The sequence below is a fragment of the Conger conger genome, chromosome 10 (genome assembly GCF_963514075.1).
Source record: "Conger conger chromosome 10, fConCon1.1, whole genome shotgun sequence".
NCBI lineage: Eukaryota > Metazoa > Chordata > Actinopteri > Anguilliformes > Congridae > Conger > Conger conger.
The window spans coordinates 27,147,420-27,172,706 of NC_083769.1; the positions used below are offsets into that span (position 1 = coordinate 27,147,420).

A 25,287-nucleotide genomic window follows, 5' to 3' on the forward strand; every position below is an offset into this window, starting at 1 on the left:
TTTAAAATTACCTCTTAACAGTGAACATTGGAAAAAAACTATTCCTACTGTGCTAGGTTAATATCCTGTCTGGACTGCCTGTTCGGTCTGAAGAGCAGTGATGGGCCTCTTTTGATGGTACAGTTACCTCTACAACATTGCACTGTATGAAGTATATATAGGGGTCCTTTCATCAGTAGATGTGTTGTGATTATGTAGGTGAGAATCAAATTTGAACTGTCTCTGCAGGATGATGACTCCAATTTCCACATGGACTTCATCGTTGCAGCATCGAACCTGAGGGCTGAGAACTACGATATCACTCCTGCTGACTGGCATCAGGTGAGAATCAGGTGGAATCTATCTGTATGTGTGCATTTGTGTTTCAGGGGGTGTTAATTCTGAGCCGAATCAGAATTCAAATGTTTCTGTTCTTTTGTTCCTCCTGCAACATAGCGTTCCTGAACCGTTATAATTTTTCAAGATTTTGTTCCTTTTCTCACACCTCCCAAACAGTGATTGTGGCCTAGTAGCCTGTCTCAAAACCTATTATCTCTGTGACCATCTTTCCAAAAAATAATAAACATTGGTATTTGTGCAGCAGTCATTCTCTGATATCTACATGAATTTTGACCATTGTATTACTGAAAAATCACCTGCCCCGGTTTAGAAAAAGAAACACATTCTATGAATTATGAAAATCACAGTGGGCAGATTATATCACAGTGCGTTATCAGAATTGTTTACATCAGTAAATCCAATGAGAGAGCTTACATAGTAACAGTCAGTGCAATAACATGCACTGACTGGCCTACTAATTTTCTGTAAGAAAACCAAAGGCATTGTCACAGCATCAACAGTAATATATTATACTATGCAAAATACCATCAGCATGGTGTGTCTTACACCCCCGACATCTTCTTCCTCGACTTCCACCTGCCAGTTTCCTGACACGGTCTGCCTTAAGTAAACTAAAGCACACTCAGATGTTGCCTTCCCATCATGGTATACTATGTAGGCCTACTAGTTGCCAAGCTTCTAGCAGAAGTGGCATCATTGGTTGTACCGTCAGCAGGTAGAAGCAACTATAAGAAAAATGAAAATAAAAGCAGTTGATGCAGGGTTACGTTACCTTGTGCAGAACTGCTGCAGAGGCAAACCTCTCTGTTTCTTTAATGTACACTTTGCAGACCTACTTGGGTGGTACAGATCCGTCAAGCCAGAAATGTAATCTTGGAAAATCAAACTGTCTAGCAATCTAGGAGTTCAACTTGGGAAATTAAAAATGCCTGCCACTGCTACCACATAGGGAAACATGATGTAAGCATCTGTGAAATTGCATGGAACCAAAAAAAAACCTTATTAATCGTCGCCTATATTTTCAAAAATGTTTTGCTCATGAACAATGATGTTGATTTTGGTATTCCATTTCAGGTGTTGATTTTCTTTCCCATTTTTTTTTTCAAGCCCTGGTGTGTGTGTGTGTGTGGTGGCTATAAAATACTCTGATGGGGCTTGCTCTTGCACAGAGAAAACACAGCTTAGAGTTTTATAGCCTGCAGCAAAAATAAGCTCTAAAATAACCATTTGAGGCTGTGTCAATCCCACAAGAGGTGAGGAACACTGCTGTAAAAGGTCAGTGTCACTTAAAGGGCCTTGCACCTCTCACTGTATTATGGAAAGTTTCCTGCTGGCTGCCCCCTCCTCCTTCTTCCTCAGGCTGTGTTTCTAAACCTGCACACACCTGCCTTACAGCACCCTGACCTTTGTGTAAAAGCCCAACTAATGACAGTACTTTAGCTGTTGTGTAGGGTTGTCACCTGAGCCTGGTCGAGAGCAGGCAGACAGGTGAGGGGGAGGAGGGAAGCCATTTTGAAGCTATCATGCGGGTGCTTGTAGATGTGGAGATGTGGAGAGCTGATGGGGGTGGGGGGGTCACAGGAATAATGGAGATTTGCCCACCTCTGGATGATAGAAAGAATAGGGGGTAGAGAGCTTATCCAGGTGATAGGCTCCGGCAGGATTGTTGGACGTGTTTCAGGGAGACTGCTGAAGGCACAGCAAAGAGCTGAACATGCAGGCAGAACTTAAAGGGGAATGATTAAGGGAAGGAGCTTGTATGTCTTTGAGTGTGGGCATGTATGTCTTTGTGCATGTGTGTCAGTGTGCATGTGTATACATGTACAGTATATGAGCATGGTGTGTGCAGGCCCCCCCAAATCCAATGGCATCACTGCAAGCCAGCGTTTAGCCTTTAGGCATATTAAACCAATCCCAAATGGTAAAACTACTGTATGTTTGTCATTTTCTGTGGCAGAAATACTGAAATATACGTATGTTTAAATCCCACCTACAGTTTTTTTGGTTTGTTAGATTCACATCGTATCTTTCAGGCAGATGGCTTGTGACATAGTTTCTGAAATGTGAGAACAATGTGATTCATCTTTCTTGCGAAACAACTCATTCTGCACTCTCTTCTCATCCCTTCTCTTCTTTCTTTTCCAATCTTTTCATCTTATCTTCACATCTCTTTGGCTTCCTCCCAAACCATCTCACCTCGTCCCTCTTCCTCCTCTCCTCACTCCTTCACCCACTCTCTGCTCTCCGCTCCTCTCCTTCGTCCTCCTTCTTTCCCCTCCCCCAGAGCAAGCTGATTGCCGGCAGGATCATCCCAGCCATTGCCACGACAACGGCGGCGGTGGCGGGTCTCATGTGCCTGGAGCTGTACAAGGTGGTTCAGGGCCACAAAAACAGGAAGTTCTTCCGCACAGCCTTCATTAACATGGCCGCGCAGTGCTACGTCATGTCTGAGCCCACAAGAGCCCCCATCTACCGCGTGAGTAACAGACTGACTTGTGCTTATAGAAGAGACCATGTAGACCAATCAGGCAAAGCACACACGCCTCAGTTCTGCATTGGAAGTAGGGTGTTGGAGACCAGTTACTCATACATATCATTTTATCTATCGTGGAAGAAGCATTTCGGATCTCCGCAGTGTGTTAATTTGCTTAGTTTGTGTGTGTGTGTGTGGGTCTGTGTGTGTGTGTGCGTGCATGTGTGTGTTGGAGCACTATGAAATGCTCATGGAGGTGTACTCTGTGTCATGTCCTGTGTTCTTATCACAACACAGATGCTTTGAATTTAAATACTCATAAGTATAAGTCCAGCCGAAGGAGGTATCAAAAAGCATCCATCAGCTGCTGCAAAGAAAATAAACCAGCTGTTGATGGAGGGGAAAAAGGGTTCTTTGGCTTGTCTCCATAGAGGAACCACTTTTAGTTCTATATGAATCCCTCCATTGTAGGTGTGAAGTGTGAAAGCTTTAAGACAAAGAACAATTTTGCCTGACAAAGAACCCCTGAACTAGATAGGATTCCTCTATAGACCATTTATTCCTGAGAGTGTAGGCTGGAATGAGTGTGTTGTATGACTGGTGTGTTTGAAATGTATGTCATTATAGAGCAGTAATCCTGCGATGATATCTTCCTGAGTAGGCAGTATGATTCAGAAAAGTTGGCAGGTGGATACAACTACAATAATCTCCCAAATCTGTATCTTTATACAATGGTGTTTCAATTCTTCATGGCCTATTTAGGCCCTGTGAACAATGAATTTCAAATGTTCTTATTAATGTTTTTGTTTGGAACAATGAATCCAGGTTAATTCATTACAATACACAACATTGTACTTGAAATCTTTTACAGTCAGTTATTGCAGAAAATGTCCTGCTAAGAGGGAGGAAAAATGTTGGATTTTGAATCCAAAAGCCAGTCCCTAATTGAGAATTTCCACAACTTCAAAAGAATTGGAGAATGAGCTTCGGGTGGGAGGTAGGTGTGGGGGATGCGGACAGGAACCTGAATCATGTCTTCCTCCTGTTCTCCTGAACCCTGTCTTGGCTCTTTCGTGTGCAGTGCATAGAGGGCACAAACTCAGACAGTATGGGCTCTGCCCCAGCCAGCAGAATGCTTCTCCGAGGCCAAGGCCCCATCGTGCTGTGCTTGGCTACAGTAGGATGATGTATAACCCCGGACCTGCTGACAGAGCAAAGCAAGAGCAGGCCAGGAGAGGAGGCAGTCTGTTTCACACCAATCCACATGTCATCATCTTTGTCTTTGCCACGAGACCCGAAACGGGCCCCGCCGTCTCCCTCACCAGATGCTCCTGGCTTCCTAATCTGAAGCACGTCCCTCGAGGTGTCTGTGCGAGGGCCGGCGGCATGTCCAAGCCGTACACTGATGTCGGCCCCTGGTTTGATGTCGTCGGTCAGGATGCAGCTATGGCGGGGGGAGGGGAAGGCCCTTTTTCTCTGTGGGGATGTGTGTGTGGAGGGGGGTCTGAAGGGGGGAAAGCTGACCTTGTCTTTGGAAATGTTTTGAGTCTCTGACTAGAGCAACCTCTGCCAGTTATTATCTGCCTGTGAGATGGGAGATGTGAAACGGTGTTCCTTAATTGCTCTTGGATCCTGCTTTTGTAAACTTTTCCATGCAAGTTGGAAAAATAAAGTCGCGCTCCGTAATTTTCTGACAGAAAAATTACAGAGATTAAGAAGGTCCGCTCTGAGCCGATGATGAATTATGAATTGAAGTGATTAGATCATTTCTTTCCCCTGATTTTATGCACGGCTTTTCTAATTGAAACGGAAAGCTTTTTGCCATACTTTCTGAAGCCATGTCAGTGCAGCTTTTGAAATGAATTGTATTTTACTCAAAGGAGAAGTGAATGTTTTCAAGAAAGATAGAAAGAGAGTGAAAGAAAGAGAGAGTTTCTAACTTTAAATTGGGATAACGCCAATATTTATTTGTTCTGATGATAGGAGGTAGAGATTGATGGCTGAAGACTCGAGGTTCTGTCAAGGTCACCCAGTCCTTTTGCCATGGTGAATTCAGCAGTAATCACTTTGTAAGCTGAGCCACATTGTTTCACTGCTCTTCTTGTTGATTAGCCCCTTGGGTAGAAGTCACCTTACCCCATGACCCCTCCTAACTGCACCCCTAAACTGTGTATGCTGCTGGCTGTGTGTGGGGCCCAGAGGAGGGGAGGGCATAGTGGGGTCAGGGGGGTCTCTTCAGGTGACAGGGCTGGTTGGCATTACCTCATTAGGTATACTCCTAGCCACCGCATTCAAACTGCCATTGCAAAATTCGGTATGGATATTTATTTGTGTAGTTCTTCTTTTCACGGTGTGCATGACATACATGGACTGATAAATGTCTATATGCAGGTTGTAATGAAATGCTGGGCTATTGAGCTGTTCACTTCAAAGGGAAGCTCTTTTTTTGCTGTGGACTTGGAGCTAGCACTCCGCTGTAAAGACCTGAGATTTTGTAAATACCGCTGCGGGCTGGAGTTTGTGTGGGTGGGTGTAAAATTACCAAATCTCTACCTGACAGAAAAGCCCAACGGATTACCTGATCTGCCCAATGCAGGCTGAGTAATGACCTCACTTAGTCTGCCCGTATTCTCATTTTAGAGTTGCCCAATGCTCTGAGCACTCCTACACAACTCTAGTTTAACAGAGGTATACAGACGTGATCTTATTTCAGAATGGAAGCATTTGATACTTTTTCTTACAAATGATTTCAAATAATTGGATAAACCAGTGACTTATAATTATTAGTTGGCATGATGAGTAGTCCATACATTTGACAACTATAATTCTACAACCTGTATTTTGTTATGTATAAAGTGTAGCATATTGAGAGAGCAAAGGTCCACAGTTAGAGCCAGATGTCTAGGCTCAGGTCAGGGAAGTTGCCCATATGGAAAGCCTGTCTGTGGGGATTATAGGGGGTGTGCTCTTTGATTGAGGTGGGTGCTCAGAGCAAGCTGTCTGCCCAGATGGAGAAGTGCCGTGAATGAGGAAAACAGGAGAGTCTGTTGAGGTACTTGCTGCTCATGCAGGTACTATACTTCACCTTTAGTCTGAGCACGTACGGAGACTTAAGCGATGTATTTATGGGGTTAGGAAAATTAGAAACATATTCCATTATTTTCCCGTTATTCATAATGAGGCGCATCTACCTGTAGTGGAAACTCTACTTGAAGTGCTGCATATGAGTGATATATACGGTGAATGTGAATATACAGCAGTAGTGTGAATGTGCTATGTCGATAGCAGTAATTACCTTTGTAAATGTACATACTTAGTTCTGTGATTTGAGGTTGCTCTGAGCACTTTATTAGGTATTTATTAGACCTATCTTTTAGACTTATTAATTCTTCTGCTGCTGTAGCCTATCCACAAAGAGGTTTGAAGCATTGTGTGTTCAGCGATGCTCTTCTGTATACCACTGTTGTAATGCATGGTTATTTGGGTTACTGTCACCTTCCTGTCAGTTTCAACCTGTCTGGCCCTTGGATGTTTAGTTTTTTTTGCACCATTCTCTGCAAAATCTAGAGACTGTTTTGTGTGAAAATTACAGGAGATTAGCAGCTTCGGAGATACTCAAACCTCCCAAATCTACACTCATGTCTCACTTAGATCACATTTCTTCCCCATTCTGACATTTGGTCTAAAAAATATCTCACCCTCTTGACCATATCTGCATGCTTTCATTTAGTTGCTGCCACATAATCGGCTGATTAAATATTTGCATTAACAAGCTGGTCTACTGGCCCATCTAATAAAGTGCTCAGTGAGTGTATAGTACTTCTTTACAAAATGTAATTTGGCAAAACTCTGATAGGGGCCATGCAGTTTCCTTAAAGAGAAATGAAAAAACCTGGCACAAACTAGGCCACACATTGTTGATAGATTAGTTGGCGGCGTGCCACATTAAGCATTGACTTTTCTTTTGACCAGACTAAATTTCCTTGAGGATTACAAGAGGTTTTATTAGTGTGCTTTTGAAGCGTGTGCTGGCTGCAGCCATTTAATCTCTCTTACACTTGATATTGAATATGAAAGAAAGGCTTCCTTCAGACAAGACAGTGTACCAAAGTGTTCCTGGTGAGACTCCGATCAACGGGCTTTCTGGCCTGTTGTTTTAAGGAATGGTGCGGTGAATGCTTCTTGTTTTTCAGCTGAGTGACTCCAAGCATTTAATGCCTTTTCTGTGAAATTCTTAGGGCGGCAGAGAAAGCCTAATGAGCTAAGAACACTTTCAACGCGGGCCTACATAAACACTAATAAGGTTCTCGTGTTTCAGGCAGGCGACTCGATCAGGGTTGGGTGTTTTTAAGTGTGGGTGGCGTCTGGTCAGGGCGCCACTGCCCCCAGGGTTAGGGCCACTCAGGGATCAGAGTCTTGTCGTGAGTGATAATGGGTACTCGCTATGTGGAGGCAGGAGGGGTGCATGGAAGCAGCACAGCTGCGGTGACTATCACCTCTCCTTCTCTCCTCACCAGTGTAGAAATCATTGGCAGCCCAAACTCAGCTGTGCTTCTTTTGCCTGAGTCACCACTCAACAGTGTCCTGAATCACCATTCGACAGATATGCACTGCGTGTATATTCTCTTTTTCAGATGATCTGTATTAGAAGCATAATTAACACCATATGTATTTTGCTGAAGGCATTCTTCTTTGCCTCTCTTTTCCTTTTATCCACAACGTACTTTAAGAAGAGCAAGCATCTTCTGGGCATGTCCTTTTGTCTGTGGGTACAGAATGGTCAACTTCAGTAAAAAGCAAAAAGCAGTAAGACCAAACATGAAGAAAGTCACTTACTAACTAACGGCAGGGATGATGTGGCAGATACCACTGATTCAGCTTTCGCCACCCCCGTAAACGGTTTAGATGAGCTTCCCACCTCCTGTGAGTCTGCTACACAAAAATGGACGTCATGCTGATTCACTCTACCTCACACCCTTCTGTCTCCTTCGTGGAGACCAGCCTCCTCATGGGTCACACCATCTTTGAGTAGGTAGGAAGGAGATTCTCCCACACTGGTTTCTGCTCCCAGGGCCAACTCTGTAGCCGTAGGAAGTGTTATTTTCATGGGTGACGTAGCTCTGGATCTTAATGTCCCAGCACGCACCAAGCTGAGAACTCAGCAAGAAGGACTGCCCATTCATCATGCTGATTTTATGCTTAGGTTATGCTTAGCAGGACTTACATAATATTTCATATGACTTACATAATGCCTCTGCCTACAGTCCCAATGCACCCTCCTACTCAGTCTGTGGACACAGAATAAAGCCATTACTTGGTTATGGAGAACTTTCTTTTTTGTTTAATAGATCACAATGTTACAAAATACATTGTCATATACTGCAGTACTGTAATACAATACATTTGGAAAAATTGGAGAAACTCATTCAGATTCATCACATTGAGATCAAAGCAGCAATAATTAATGTCTCTACTTTCTCTACTTTTCTGAATGCAAACTGCTATGTATTAAACATATTTCAAATCAATGTCTTAATTTATAAATAAGTCAGTGTTTTGGTAGCATGTGTCATTGGGATGTGTAAAATATCGTCCAAGCAGTCTTCTGTGATCATAAAAAATAACATCAAGAATGTAAATATGTTGGATCTCCATGTATGTATGTAATATATTTTTGCTGCATTTTGAGACAAAAGGTAAAGGCTAATTTGAATGACAGCAGTTTTGGGTCAATGCATTGCTATACCATGGAGACTTGGGTCGAGATTAAAGCTGTTGTGCACTGTGTACACAAGGTCCCTGGTGGTGAATTTGGGTAAAGTTTGATTAATTGCAGGCAGTTAGTGGTGGGAGTGAGGATTCAAATGACTGCTGTGCTTCTATAGTAACCTCTCTAGAGATGAGTGTTTGACCCTCATAAACAACAGCCCAGAGCATCTGTATTCCCATGATGCTTTGTCTCTGGTCTGTGTGAGAATATGGGTCCAACTCATAGTGGTATAACTGTTGCCTACACTACTTTTTTAAAATTATTATTATTATTTTTTTTTTATGTGTTTGATGCCGGGTGGACTTCCTTGAAACAGATGTTTCCTAAAATAGGAAGTTCTCTGTGTGTGTTTCCTCAAAGATCCTCAAAATGTGGCCAATGTTTTTTTGTTTTTTTTGTGCACAGTGTTCGATGTTGAGGATATGTTGAAATGTCTTATGTTCCATTAGTATCTCAAAGGCACAATATAGTCAAGTTACTAATCAATTGTCTAATTCCATCATGATTATTATAAGCACACCATAAGCATATTGACACTCTGTTTTATTTAGATCATATCTTTTGTGGTCAATGATGGTTAGGAACCCTTCTGCAGTCACATTGTCATTTTGAACACCATCTGAATATAACGCCATCTGTGTTAATCTTTTTGAATTATGAAATAATTTGGTCTCCGATTTCCTGAGGGACTGGAGCTCACGTAAATCGTGTGTGAATACTGTCATCCCTGACAGCATAAAGCTGTGGTGTTCTTTCAGCACAGTCTCGAGTTCTGTCTTTCAGCAGAGTTGAGTTGCTCTGCTTCATCGCGATTCCTGTTTTTTAGTGCGATACTTCTCTCTAGGTGAAATCTACAGATGTCCTATGTGGAATATAGCATTACTCTGATGCGAATGGTTTTTGTATCATGCAGAGGTCCGAGTGGAGAGGAAAAGCATGGACTCCTAATTATGCTCTGGGGTGTTGTCCTATGAAACGGGATTCACTGCCCAGAAACCGGACACTGCCACAGTCACAGAGTTGCAATTTAGACAGACATCCAGCTGGAGGCCTTCTGGCTTGCTCATTCTGGAAGACAGGTCTGAGATCTGTCGGGTTAATGTTCCCCACCCTGTCCCTGATGTGTGCCGGCCCCCTCCGTCCACCCTCGACCCCCCCCCCCCTTCCAATTCCTAATTCAATTAACTGTCAGAGCGAGCTCCTAGGCTCAGCAGAGCTGTGGCTGAAGCACAACGCTCACAGAGCGCCTTTTGTTGGATTTTGGCAGAAATGACGGCTATTTCCTGCCTTTCGCAGGAAGTGGCATATTGGAACCAGATTTCCCAGAGAGCCCCTCTGATCTCGCCCAGTTTCTAATCACTTGCAGCTTGGCCTCTGCAAAGAGGAGGAGGGGTGCCTTTGAAACTCATCTGCCCCTGCCCTTTCTTTCCTTTTTCTTTCTCTTCTCTTCATTTTTTTCCTCCATGTAGATTTACTTGCATTCCTTTTTGCACTCCCATGTCATGGCACTGTGGAGTCCACAGTGGGTTTCATCAGTGGAGCAACCCAAACAGAGGGCAGAAAGTCGCAGCACGGTGTCAGTGTAAATACACAGAGCAATTTATGGCGTATTATCATGGCCTTTTTATATTTTATTTTTGAAAGGCTCAGAGGGCAAATGTACTGCCATCTGTTGGAAATAAAGCTGTCAGGAAAAAGCTATCTGACCCTTACATCAACCTAAACAGTGTCACCCTGAGTCGATGGAAATAACTAGCTGGTTGACACTGTATGCTAACCGCAAGAAAGCTTTTTACATGAAATTCTCTGTTAGTCTAGTCACTGTTAATGTCTGCTATGAATGTCATATGACATGCCCTTATAATATGTGGGGGGGTGAGGGGTTTACATTAATTGGAGGCCCCTGATGCGCATCTCCCAGATTACATCACTGAGACTGTTTGGGCAGTGTTGCTTTGTTTGGAAAGCTCTTAGACTTTCTGTCTGTTCTGAGACCATTAAACACTAACATGTGCATACCGTACCTTACCATGGTCTCCTCCCTGTAACTCCCTATACCTTCTATAAATACAAATGTGAAGGATAAGGCTAAAATGTCAGTTATAGTGCATAGACTGTCACAGGCTTTTTATTGTTATTTTATTTATTGGTCTCCTTGTCTCCATTCACTCTTCATAGAATAGTCTGTTCCTTCATGGAATAAAATATAATGGAATATATTTTAATGTAATCTTAATATATTTAAAAATACTGTATTGAAAGCAAACACAGCGCTGTATAACTATTAAGTGTTTCAATATCTTCATAATATATTTAGATATAATCTCAGCTACGGTTGATACATTTTATCTGTGTCCATGCATATAATATATATGTAATGCATGTAATCTAAAACGGTATTCCTGTGCAGACCCTAATGCCAGTGACATGTAAAACCAGCTACCAGAAGATCTTCTGTGGTCCTCTGGTGGATATTTAAGCCCACAGTGTGGTTCAATCTTCATGAATGGGCCATAAATAGTCACATCTTTCAGTTATTTATTCTGGCTCACATGGTATCGTGACGTTGAGCACAAAATAATGGAGGTTCAGGGCAGTACCACTGTAGAATGTTTCACTGAAGATGAGTTCTCTCCAGCGTCCTAAACATTGGAGGCTTTATCCAAGAGAGGCACTAGCCCAGGATTTATTTGGTAGGCATACTTTCTCCCTGTGCGTTCTACAGTCTGGATTACAGTGGAGATAACCCCAGGGTCACAGGGAGCGTGCTGGGAATTAGACCTTAAACCTTAAGCTGTACCTAGCAGGAGACCCACCTCATACACCATAAACACTGCTGGAGGAGTCTTGTACACATTTACAGTACGTCTAACTTGATTGCTGACATCCGTAAGGGTTCTTTGTACACTGATGATCTGTTGCTTCTATTTAAGTGGAGCATTGTTCACAGTGCCTGGTGGGTTGACGCGGACTTTTTCATCAGGGGAAAGACACACTAGGGACCAAGCTGTGGCAAGAAGTTCCCAGAATTCCCAGGGAGCAGCTCTGTAATCACCAGGGTGTGTGGGACTCATTTCCCTAAGGTTCAGGATCCCTCATGGCTAATTGCATGATGCTCATATGTGAATCCCACAATGCCGCGGTCTCACGGGGAAGGAAGCCTCCACAGTCGCCAGCCAAAACAACCGCACTGTAATGCTGGGGCTTTCCCAGAGCGTGGTGAATCTCTGCTGTCTCAACATATGTCCCTTATTTCAATGTGGTCAAAGCGAACCAATAATTTGCCATTGGCTCGATCCATTGGCTCAAACCAGTGCTCAAACCTTTAACCTCTCAGCAATGCTTAGGTTATGCTTATGTGTTTTCCCTTTTAATAAGTAAAATGCAATAGTAGCATTTAAAACATTTGGTAAAAGTGATTCTAGGGTGAACATTTATTGTGCAAGAGAATGTAATGAAATTCTAAAAACATGTCATGACAAAAACAAAATTTTCTCATTGAAATTTTATTTTTAAAATCCAAGAAGTAATATATCATTTTTGAAATAGCCGCACTTGTTTGCAATACCTTGAATTTATGTTCTGTTTTTGTAACATCGGCTAGTGAAAGTTCAAAATAACACTAGCTTCCTCACTCTCTATATTTGAACACCGCTGTTAACGGTTTGTTGCTGTTTATTTTAGTATCCTACCCTCTGAGTTGAGGGAGCATTGTTGTCCTCCCTGCTGGTCTGAGTCCCTTTTGAGATATATTTTTCTCCTTCTGTTGTTTATGTTAGCAGTAGGTCTTTAGCCACTGCTCTCCTATTGTGTGCCTGTGGCTCTAAATGCAGGCACTAATGAAGGGCCTTGTGGAGGGGGTTACCATGGCCACTGTGCCACCTCGTGTCAGTCTTAAGAGTGGGAATGCTGGTCTTCCCCAGGTGAACTGCTTTTGACACCTCTGTAATTACAGAGCGCACATCTGTGGCTGAGCGTGGCTCTGTCACTGGAGGAGGGTTGTGTGATGGCCTGGCCAACCCTGTACAAAAGGCTGCCACCGCAGGGTCCCGGGGCGAACGCGATACGCGCCCTTGATCCCCAATCCTCACAGAGACACCGCTTGTAGCCGCATTGTGGAGACGAAATTCAACACGCCGCATGAATAGTCCGTTGAACACAGAGAGCCTGTAAGGAGCACAATTGGCTTGTGGCTTCTGTTGTTGTTTTTATTCGTCCAGCTTTCTGAGAAACGCATCTGCGCTATCTGCTGCTGATGGGCACAGCGTTTGTTCAGTCCTTTGGGCTACCAGTTTGCCACTGCTTTGTTGCAGTGTGGTGGAGATATTTCTCTTTTGTGAATATTCTTGAGTACAATGCTCTGTTGCTTGCCCACTTCCCCCAGGTTGTTTTTAAGTTAATACTGAGCCGTTTTACCTTGGCTTCCTCTATACCAGTGTAAGCCACTCCGATTGACTTCAAAGCCTTTGTGCTTCCCCCTGGTGCTGTAAGGCTGCACACCTGAGCAGGTGTTTTCAGCCAAGCGGCAGTCTCCTAGCAACCAAGCAGGTGATATGGGTTCGAAAAAAAACAAGCAGATGTGAGAAGCACTTAGATTTGACCCCCCAGGCAGCACTCTTTCATTAAAAATGTGAAAAAGACAGATGTCATCTTTATGTTATATTTGTATTTATATATATATATATATATATATATATATATATATATTATTTTTTTTTTTTTTTTTTTTTTTTTTTTTTTTCAGTTCATTAACAATACTGTTGATGATACTATTTGAATCTGAATCACAGCTATACACTTGCATGTTTTTTATGTTGGATCTGCAATTTTCCCCAGTAAACAACAGTACTGTATGTTAGCTAATGTGAAGATTTATTTTTTTGTTGTGTTTACAGTTTTCAAATGTCTGCCATGATTTTAGAGGTGAGAGAGGATACAGCATATGATGGGCAGTAAACTCCAGGGTTTTGTTCAATTTCTCAATTCATATACAAATGTAACTTACAACTTTTGAATGATTCACATGCACAAAGCCAAAGAAAGAATTTATTCATAGGCAGTGATCCTGATGCATGTTCTTCATACATAATATATGCCAACGTAAAGGACACAAACTTCAAGGAGCCTGGAGTCTGAGTGTCACAGGAACAGAGTGGCATGGGAAGAGTGAAGTTAATTACAATAAACAACCATTCATTCATCATTGATTATTGATGCACAGGCTGAGATTGTTTTTGTTTCATAGTAAGCAGCACAAACTGCAGTATTGCTTCTTGTGGCTATACCCCTAAGCACATAAGCTGTCACTGAATTTCTACTGCATTTATGGCATCTTTGCACAGATGTTGAGCAGTGGCTGGCTTAGTTGTGGTCAAATTATAAACCTTTTGAAGCACTGATAAAAAGTACCCCGGTAACCACAGTTCATTTCATGATCCGGGTGTGCTGGAGTGGGTGGTACAGTAGTAACTTCAGTGATTCAGCTTGGCTCTTTAGAGGAATAAAGAAATGGAGGGAGGTGTGAACAGTGTGCTTGGTTCTAGATCGTGTCAGGATGATTCAGTGACGATTCCTCAAGGCCCTCTGAAAATGGATGAGGTGGTCTGGAGTGGTGAGGCCCAATGTGGGATCTTTTCATGGGCCCCAAAATCACTGGGTACCCCAGCTCCACATGGTTTTTCTGTGCCATCTCACCAACAGGATCAAATATATCAAAATAAAAGTTGATCTTGGCCAGTCTTGTCTAACTAAATTATATTAGACATAATATAATATGCACATAATATTCTCATGTGCATTTTAAATCTGAAGTTCATATAAATTTTACGTTGAGTATTCAGATCGATTCTAACAGTTGCAGCAGGCACATTTTTGTGTCTCACATAACTTAGTCAGACCAGACCAGACGGGTCAATATCACCTTTTATTTTGATAGCCGTCTTGTCTGCTTTGGTTCTTTGGGCACAATCACTGTTTAACATTCCAGCCATGGACCAAAGCCACATGTGGCAGGCCTGCGGTTGATAATTGCATACCGTCTATTATCACAACAGCAATTTTCACATGTGCTTATTATGCCTTAGGCTGATTCAGTTAGCTTTCACGCTTTCCACTGCCCATTGGCAAATTTTAACAATCCGGTGCTGCTGTGAAGTGGTTCCTGCCTTAGTTTTTGGAAAGCTGTGACCTCCTCATTACGCAGCCATTTGCAGCTCATTCCCTGTGAGGAATTAGGGCCGCATGTGGGACTGATTAGGTGGCCCAAGGCTCTGGCCAGCCCTCTGGGTCTGGGGCTCCCGTCTCCCCACCCCAGCCTTTCACACTTCGATGTCAGGGCAGCGGTGTGGTCCTGGGGCCCAGGGCTGGGACCTCTGTAAGGGAGATAATTAACTTATCTGTCGCCTCCAAATTGCTTTGAACTGAGCAGCGTGTCTGTACCCATTTCTACAAAGCCTAGGCCTGACCCCCCCCCCCCCATACCAAAAGAACATCTCCGTCTCCCCCACAACTTGGAGAGTCCCTGCTAGAGGTGATCATCAAGGTCTAATCAAAGAGGCCTTTAAACCGTATGCTGTCAGGGGCAAAAATTATGGCTGAGGCCTGGAAGACATTGGCACATTTTCATACTGTGGTCGTTTTACTTCTCCCGTGATAAGTCTGTTCCCTTTCCTTTGCCAGCGGCCCGAAACTGAACTGGGTTGTGATTAATGTGTTCTTGCTGGAATTCACGGTTTTGGCACCAGACTGTTGCTCAGAAATTCCACACACGAGATAAACTGTTTTTTTCCCCATTATTTGTCCTTCCATAAATCTATTCTTGTGTGTTCTTCATCACAGGAAGTACAGAATCAGACTAAATTAGCAAATTTGGAAAATTTGGAAATCAAGCCCTGTTCAGACGTTATGACTGATACTCACATATTAGTGTGCAGATTGTATTTTCAATAATGCAGACAGAGAATGGTGCAAGGAATATGACTCATTGTTGAACAGTGCATTACTCCCATATCATCCGGCGATTATCTATGACCATTTCTGTCAAAGCGGCAGCAGTGCTTTCCCCAGTTTGCAAATTTGTGTGTAGGCGTGTATGTTCTTGCATGTCTTTCTGTGCAATAATATAAAATGAGTGCTGTGCGCATTCTGATAAATTTAGTATGGCGGAAACTGTTAGACCTAAGGAAAACTTTTTGTATTGCAACAGAATGGTTGTGCCCCTCTGAAATTTATGTGCGCCCCTCTGTGTGTTTGTGTGTGTGTGTGTGTATGTGTGTGTGTGTGTGTGTGTGTGTGTCAGCAGACAGTGGTCTGAATGAATACTTTCAGGTGTATTATTTCTTGTATTTTACATCAATTTACATCTACACAAATGAAAAGTGCCCTGTACCCTGGTTTCAATGGTTTTATACATCTCGGGACATAGTCCAGTAGTTCAGCAGTACATGGCCTTCATACTCATACAGTCTCTATCAGGGATAACTGCATCCCAGGGTGACAGGAGAGTCTCTCATGTTGCCATCTACTGCTAGTCAGGTGAGCATTGGTGAGGTATTGATATTTTTCCAACAATCTACCAACAAAAATATTAAAAGTAGCCTCTATTGACGGTATTTAATCTTTTTAAAACAGGAAAAATAGTATTTTATTGTATTTTTTATTTTTTTTAAATAACTTTAATTATCAGTAGCTTATTTCTACGAGCTTTCTAGAATCTTCACACAGTTGTTACTGCTGTCAACACTTTGTTGGCCCCACTGCTGCTGTTTGATTGGGATGGTGTCCTCCCACCCTTGTGACATTAAATATAAGGAAGTCTGTTGTGGCCATAATGAACTGCCATGGTTATATTTCTATCAAATGGCTGTTGTTTTATTCTAGCAGTCTATGAGTGCATGTTTTAACATTGTAATCTCAAAATACATCAGTCATTATGCCAAGCAATAGCCATGTCAAAAGATACTAATTACTCCTATAATAATTTTTTAGATATACATCTTAAATACGTATTCAAGTGCAAAAATAGTTAAAATAGTAGAATCTCTTTATTTACTGGTATCTACATGGGATTGAGTCACATCATTCACATATGGTGAAAATGACACTTTATCGCACCAATGGTTGCCTGTGCGTGCAATTAGTTGTGATATTGCCATGATTCAGCATAAGCATAACAGTAATTTGTGAGGCATCTGTAGAAGCCTGCAAGCAATGGTTTCGGGTACTGTTTATACTGTTTCGGTGCTCCGGATTTTTTGTGCATGCCTCTGCTTGTAGTACGAGAAAATTAATAGTTCAAATCTATGACTTATGGGTCTTTATATGTACAGGTCTGCAGGTTTCTCTGTATTCTCTGCCGTTTTTAATCCCATATAACATCAAATTACCCAGCTAGCACAACATACAATACCCTGCACATGGTAATATTAAAAACAGATAACTTATCTTTCTAAAGAAACAAGCGCATGCTTCAGATTCCCCTCCAGAGCGAATCTGATATTATTCCCTCAATTTGAACTATCCGTGGAATGTTGTGGTCCAAACTTTCCCACATTTGTTTAATAAACTCTGTGCGATGTGACTGGACTGCTTGTGCCCAGCTTTAATGACGTTACACGTGCAGAAACCACCGCGTCTGCCAAAACAAGCCGCATCACAAAAGACTGACATGACTAAACTCATTTGCAATCTAGTGCCAATTAGGGGGTTGGGACAGCAGGGAGGTGCAGGGAGGTGCAGGGTGACTGCTTTTAGGTAAAAAACCCCTGAAGGTAGGCTCTGGTGTAAGGGCCATATGTCAGAGCTGAGGGATGAGTGTGTGGAGATGGGTGTGCCCATTTGGTGCGTTATAAATACTATTAAGACTATTAAGATATTTTAATCAAGTGAAATCCTAAATCATGTGTTATAGCTTCGTATTGGCAGACCATAGATACAAAAGGCATTGCATAGTTATCATAGCATTCTACGGCTCTGCTGCTAACTTAAATGAACACTCTGTAGTTTGGGGGAGAAATTCTACCCCTTCTCCATCCTTGTTCATCACACTGTCCCCCAGATTCTAAATCCTACTCTCCCCCTCTTCAGCCTAGGAGAGGGGCCTCTATGTGTTAACAAGCTCACCTGATGTCAGCACAGAACTGCCAAGTGTCCCTGGTGCGACTAAGAAGACAAACTGCAACCCTGTTTATTGTCCCTCCCTGTGTATTGGAAGCACATTTAGCTGGTCGACAAACAGTGTTACCTTTCATCCCGATTTGTGCCTATTTGTGAAAAGCGATGCAAGTGTTTGGGTGGTCTGTCAGTGCCATCTCATCAATTCTCACTGCCGGAGTTGTGCCCAGACTTCCAAAAATAAAAATATTCCCACTGTAATATTAACATTTCCATATTAGTCATTATATTTCATATGACAGTAGTTTGCATTTCAGCTACATTTGCATTTGCTATTATGCCATTGTGTGAGTAACTGTGTAGTGACAATTGTGGACTTTTGTCAGAAATTGTGTGGTATTTCCCCTTTGGCAAGACAGTTCCAGGGAACAGGTATGGTCCTCTTGTATTTTGCCATTGTGCACTGCCACTACAGAGTAAAAATTGATGCTCACTCCTCACATGCTTGTTTGCTTTATTTTTATCTGCCATATGCACGTGACCCAGTCTGCTCATTGTAGATTAGCACGCTAATTCCCCATCCACAGCACAATGTCTGTTTTCCACTAGCCTTTCTGTGTTTTGCCCCAGAACAATGCAAACAACGTGCAGTGATCAACAGGGGAAGTTGTATCGCAGTCATATGTCATCGGTGTACATTGGTTTCAGTCAGTAGGTGAAAACTAAAACAGGGAAGTTGAGTGAAATTTGGAGAAGGAGAGTGGACATTATACTGTATTTAATGTCAGTGAGACGACAAACTGAGTATTGACTGATCAGTTTTAGTCATATAACACTTGATGTTGTGAGTTGAGTTGGGTTAGCTGATCCTGGATCTGCCAGTGAGAGGGGGAGACAGTATCCAGAGCATGCAGAGTGTCAGAGCTGACAGGAGGAATAGCAGAGAGAACGAGTCACGTTTTTTCCCATCCCTGTGCCTGGTTCTGGTAGAGGACTGTGCTCGTGAGGGCGACCCCCCATGTGGCCCTGGCTAACCCACGTCTCCCTAAGGGCCCCCAGGGCCAGGCTTCACCTCCAAGGTCAGAGGTCATTTCAGGGCACACTTCCTGTGGCGTGTCACGGAAGGCCCCTGTGGACTCCCTCCCTCATTTCCTGTCTCATCTGTTTTTATCACCGTCTGCCATTGATGTGGCCTCCACAGTTAAAAGAGTTATGGTGTGTGTACGTGTGCATCTGTGTGAATTGTTATATATGTGTAATTATATATACAGTATATTGAAGAAAATTTAAGGAAAATAGATGTAGTGTAAATGGAGTTTACTCACCCCCATCATATATCACAAGGATCTGCCATGTAAACATCCTTCAACATAAAAGTAGGGTTTTTTTTAATGTTGAACGAGGCTGTATAATTCTAAATTAAATTTGCAGCCCAGTGCTCACAGCAGGCAACTGTCTTTGCTGTTTAAAATGCTAGCCTTGAGCAGTAGAAAAAGCACATTGCACATAATGCATGTCCCGCATCTGTGCATCTCAGCGTGTGCCCGGCTGGCTTCTCCCCTCTCCGGGCCCTGTGTATGTCCTCACGCTTAGGCTGTCCTGTGGAGCCATAGCTGTGCGCTCTGCCCCAGTGCTGGGGGTGCTTACATTAGACCCCAGGCATTTCCTCCTCCTTGAGCTTATGTATGTAATTCGTGGTTGATGGAGCATAAGGCTGGAAATACATCAGGGCCGAGTGCTTTCTAAATGGGGCTGAACTTCCCACTGTCATAGAGAGTCAGCACTGCCATGCCAAGTGGCAGTCTGGTCCCCACAGAGATGGAGCTGCCAGCCTGTGGTGGCTTAGAGGGGGTGATAGTGCCAACCTGGCCTCTCTCAGAGCAGGGGACTCATTAGGGCCTGACAGTGGCAGCCCTACCCTTTCAGGGGCCCTAAGTGGGATTTTATTTGGGGCCCTGAGTATGGAAAAATAAGTATGTGGCCTAATTGCAAAACTACATTACGATATAGTGAAGTCATCCACTCCAGATGTACAATTTATGTAACTTATAAATTGTTGTCATGGAAACATCTGATGTTACTTAAAGACTGTATATATTACATAACTGTGTTTGTATATATACACGCATTACGGTCAGAATTTTCCTGGCATCGGCATGTGTCGGTATTAGTCTTGGTATATCCTATTGGTGTATGTTTGCAGGGTTCTTTGGGCTAAAGAGTGCCTGTTAGTGTCAGCTGATGGCACATGATGCTATACTTTTAAACGCCGTCTCATTTTAATTATGCCCATATGGATAAAAGCTGTCCTGCTTGGTAACAGAAAGCAGGAAGTTAATGTGCTTCCATCAAAACCATTATAGGATTTCATGGGGGAGTGTGGGGGGGCATATAGAGGGGGAGTGTGAGAAAGAGCAAGCGCTCACACAAATGGGGCACACAGCCCACCCCCACCACGGCCCCCAAACAGCCCTGAGGGGCAACAACGGCATAGCATGAGAAACTGTGCCCGTTGTGTAATTACTGACTGCAAGGCTGTTTCTCATTGTGCCCTGTGCATATTTAAAGCATGAGCTGAACACATGCAGTTAATTCTGCGTAGCATGTCGACCGCAGCCCTGCTGCAGTATGAGGGAGAGAGCCTGGCTATGTGGGCAGGACCCGGGCCAGAAACACACCTCTCTGCTCAGCTGTCACTCGCAGCGAATGCCACCCCTGCCCTCCCACGACTGCCCTCATGCCTGCCATTGCTGGGTAGACCAGTGCCTGTTTGTTGCGCATTTCGGTCTTCAGCTGATATAGATATTCATAATACTCCCGCATTAGGATACGTTCAGCTACAGCTGCAGTCCGTAAGTATTTGGACAGTGGTACAATTTCTGTTCTTTTGCACTGTAATGAAATGAAACATCACCTTTAATTTGAGGGAATCTACAGCCGTATCGGATGAGCCGTGTAGGAATTATATCCCTTTTTATACATAGTCCCTCCAGTCATCTCCAATTTATTATTGCTAAGTACTCATCATACATGTATTCTTATTTTACACTACAATTGCATTAACGTCAATCTTTTATATTGTACAATACCTAAAATAATGTATAATTGTACATCTGTATTTGTATATGATTCCGATAGTAAGAAAAAATAAATGAGCTATCAAATGCTGACCACAGAATTCTAATCCCAATGCATACACAAATATTTGGCTAGTTTTACTAGCTATTTATCTTTAGTGGACTGTTTGCCGTTCTTGATGAAAGATAAGTGAGTACAGTGCTCTGAATTATCAGCAGATTTCACTTTTCGAAGTTTAAACTGAGAAAATAAACTTACAGTGGAACAAGAAGCCAATCCCACAGTTTCCACACCTCAGTTGGGTTTTGCTTGATTTGTAACAGAAAACATTCACATAGAAGCGATCTTGCAGACATCACACAGTGTGTGTCTGTTGGCTTGTGTTACATGATCTAGGAATGTCCATCATAAATAAAGTTTGTCTATCTAATATGGACCTGAGTCAAATATTAATGTCAAGTGAAATATTGTGAAAGCAAAGTCTTGGAAGTATGGAAAAGTCATATAAGACCTACATAAAACCTTCATAACCGCTCTATAATGACTGCATTACATAATCTGTCATAAAAACCTGTCAGTCAACATGGACTTTAACTGCAGGTTGTGCTGTGTTACTAAATTTCTCTTCGGGTTTGGCTTCAGAGCCAGAAAATAATTCCTTCAGCAGAAAGATACAGGCATCTTACTAAGACACCTGCTGAGCATTGATTATGAGTCAAAAGTACATGAGCCCAAGTTTGGCCGGCTCACGTGGGGCAGCAATAATTGGCTCGCTGCTCCAGAGGGAGGGACTTGGCAGGGTTAGTAGATCGCCGCACAATAAGCATGAGACGAGACGAGACGGTTTGAAGAAGGCGGGGGTACGGGCGGTGCATCTAATACTACTACCTCCAATTGAATCAGACGAGGTACAATTGGCTACCAAATTGGGAGAAAAAGGGAAAAATCCGGAAAAAATTTAAAGTACATGAGCCTTAATTATTCATATACTGATTTATAAATACATGCCATTGCACCTTGGTTTATAGTGTGCTGCTCATGGCTGTTGACACACATCCCTTTTGTCTATTGCATTCTTCATAACTTGTGGTAGTGTCAATAAAGTATGTGTGTACAAGAAATATATAATAGACAGCAATAATAATTTGTTTGAATATGATTTGTCATCAGATGGTTTTTGTGCAAAATGGGGGGGGGGGTTGCTGCGGGGGCTGGGAGCCATGGTGACCTCAGGTCAGCAAGCTTCTTGTCGTTAAAGCAATCAGAGGTACAGTCTTCTGTCTGTGTGGTCAATACAGGCCTAGCCACAATTATCTGCCCTCATTACTACTAAAGTACTGCCTCGTGATGTCAGCAGTCAGGCAGTCTAGAGGACTTCTAAATCAACATACACTTTAGCAATGACGTCCCATGAATACATTATGCAAACACTGTAGCACAATGTGCCAATGGGGTTTCCTGAGCCACTCCTTACCCTGCCGTTTGCTCTCACTGTTCTCCTATCTGTTCCCACAGCTCATTCAACCAGTCCTGTACTGATTAGATTAACTGAAAATGATGTTGTATTAGCATGTCATCCTGGGAGATTTTCTTTGGTACAGTTGCCTTTGGCTTGCTTTGTTAAGTCAGGGTATTATGTCAAGGGTATTGTCACATGGACTTCATAAATTAAATGTAATAGTTTGTTTGGCATGGCAGGTTCAATGTTGCATTATCTCTTCTGTATAGTAGTTACAGGCCCTTTTTGGACAAGGACATGTGTGTTTGACGTATTTATATATTTATTTTTTATTATTCATGTCATTGCCTTTGTAGGCCATAAAATATATAATCTGCATATGACCCATCCTAATTACCTAGGAAAAGTGGGCAGCAACAGTGCAGTGCCCGGGGACCAACTCCAGTTCTGGCCAGTGCCTTGGTCAAGGGCAATGGCAGGAGCACACTGACGAGCAATTTAAACTCTCTAATGAACCTAACCTGCAGTCTATAGCAGGCATCCTCAACTGGTGCCTCATTCTTTCATTGCAACTCAGCACTTCATTGAAGCAGTTGATTACAGCCCTCTAGATCAGAATTAAGGACCCCTGGTCTAATCACAAGTCAAGTGCACAGATTAGCTCACGCACTTCAGCACATCAGATGAAGTGCATATATTAACGGTGACAGTCACCGTTCCACGGTATGAAATGAGGAAATTCCCACCGGAGCATGTAAGGATGAGCCGGTTCTTCAGGTGGAGATTTCCCAGGCACACCCGTGCCCTGGGGCAGCACAGAGCTGGCCTTCAGGCACTGTGGTCCACAGCTGCTCAGTCCCGAGGTTAGGCTTATATGAATATATTATCAGTCCCTGTTTGTCTGAAGGTGGACAACTGACCTTCCTTACATAGAGCAAAGCCTCTGCTCAGGCTGGGGTTTGGAACGACTCAAGTGCTATTTTCAGCAGCACAGAGTCACAACAGGGCCAGGGTTACGGCTCCGATTGACTCCGAACACGCCCGCGGGAGTTATTAGCAATAATCTATTTTTGTGTGACACAATCAGATCAGTTAAGCTTCTCCATCAGCTCTTGATTAGATCTGGATACAACATGATGCTGGTGACACTGCGTGTTCCCAGATACTGAATCCCTATCATAAATCATCTGACAATTATGAGTTATGTTTCCTACCTATTCAATATTCTCATGCATTTAGCAATGGCAAAATTATGCCATTTTGTTAGCGAGATATCGGAATGCAGATTCATTGAACTCAATGTGAGAACTTGAAATACTGGTTCATTTAAGAGAGGAACTCTCATGGACTAATGTGACTGTCGCTGGCATGTAGATGCAGGTAAAAGTGGTGTGAAGGGTATTTGGTATCGCTGATCCCGCTAAGACGTAATTGCATCAACGCAAGTGTATGAGAGGCAATTGTGAAGCTGTGATCCTAAATAAGTCATTAATTTCCTGCACCGCCTACAGCATGCTTTTTTTGGTAGTAACTGTTATTTGCCAGACTCTGACGCACGTGGTTACACCAAATGTGATGACCTTCCAGATGATCAGTTTGTGGGAGACGTATCAATTTCATGAGCAACTTTTTCAAAGCAGTGTGTTTAACCCAAGTGTAAAATGTAATACTGTTAAACTGAAGTTAATCTGCTGCTGCCTTATGCTATGATTGCAGAATAATATGTAATTTAAGAATTGAGGGAGAATTGTAGAACCAAAATGAGACTTCAATCAAATGGAGCATGAGTAACAAAAGCATGAGTAAAATGCATGAGTAACAAAACCTGTGTTCACACAAGTATGCTCTTCTTTCTGTCAATAGCTGTTGTTGCACCATTAGTTGTTAAAATAAAAAAACGAGGGACTACATCCAGGATGATACATTTTCAGACCAGCTAGATGTTGTTTGTGTGACAGTGACTCTGTTAAGGATGGTCATTCGACTGGCAAACAGGGTCACGGTGGTTAAAGTAGAGACAAAGATGAGGCAATGAAACACAATGACAGGACCTGTTCATGTTCAGCTAAAGGGCTCTGTGTAGATGTGGGACTGGGGGGCCTGTTTCGCCGGGCCGTATGGCAGCCCCGTGACTCGGGCAGATCGCCCTCGTCCCCGCTCCTCCCGCCTCAGGACACAGCTCTCCCGATGACGGAGGCCTGGCGCTTATCGGTTCCCGGGCGCCAGTGCTCTCAAACCTACGTACGTCAGAGCAGATGCCCTGAGTGACCAGCATGCGCTACAACAAATGCGTCAGGCAAGCCTCCGAGGGAAGAGGAAACAGTCTGTTCACTTTTCTGTTTGGTTTTCTCTCTCGCACTCGTCATTTGGAACAGAGAACACACTAAAGCACGTATTAGCTTGGAACAGTGACTGCCCCCCATCCCACCCTGTGCCCATCAGCAGTGTGAATAGATTATTTCCTACAGCACTGTAGTACATTGCTTGAATGTCACCAGAAAGACCCAAATGACACCTTTAGCTTAATCTGATTTCCTTAAATCCACACTATTCTTATGAGGACCTCATTCTGCCCTTTTGCTGTACAGGTGTGTTTTTGCTACAGTATGGTGGGTGGCATGGTGGTGTAGTAGTTAGCTCTGTTGCCTCACAAGAAGTAATTTGAGTTATGGGTTGGCTAGACTTGCATCTTCTCCCTGTGTTCACATGGGTTTCCTTGTTTTTCCTTGTTTCCTAGCACACATGCATGGACCTCTGGCAAAGCCAAGGCACTGATCTCAGAACTGGAGTTGGTCCCTGGGTGCTGCTAGGAATAGAGTAGATAGGATAGGTTAAATGCAGACAACCAAATACCCCATTGGGTTTAATAAAGTGTATCATCTATCATCTTGCTAAGAAAAATGATTAAAATGCATTTTTGCACATTCACCCAGTTTAAACCCTGTACCTGTGTGCTGTTACTCGTCACTCTGTCGTGTTCTTCTCCTCCAGCTCTGCAGCTGGAGGCCTGGTTCCTGTTCTTTCTCTAGCATTGTGTGACCTGTCTGCGTTCCAAAC

The 25,287-nt window shown here is 43.0% G+C and overlaps 1 protein-coding gene across 1 annotated transcript in view; it reads left to right on the top strand.

Annotated features, from left to right (window-relative positions):
* uba7 (ubiquitin-like modifier activating enzyme 7) overlaps window positions 1-25,287 on the top strand; it is a 61,057-nt gene that overhangs the window by 19,467 nt on the left and 16,303 nt on the right. Inside the window, exons 21-22 of the mRNA XM_061257296.1 lie at window positions 229-321; window positions 2,624-2,815. Coding sequence (XP_061113280.1) covers window positions 229-321; window positions 2,624-2,815 — 285 coding nt within the window. The remainder of the gene's footprint in view (window positions 1-228; window positions 322-2,623; window positions 2,816-25,287) is intronic.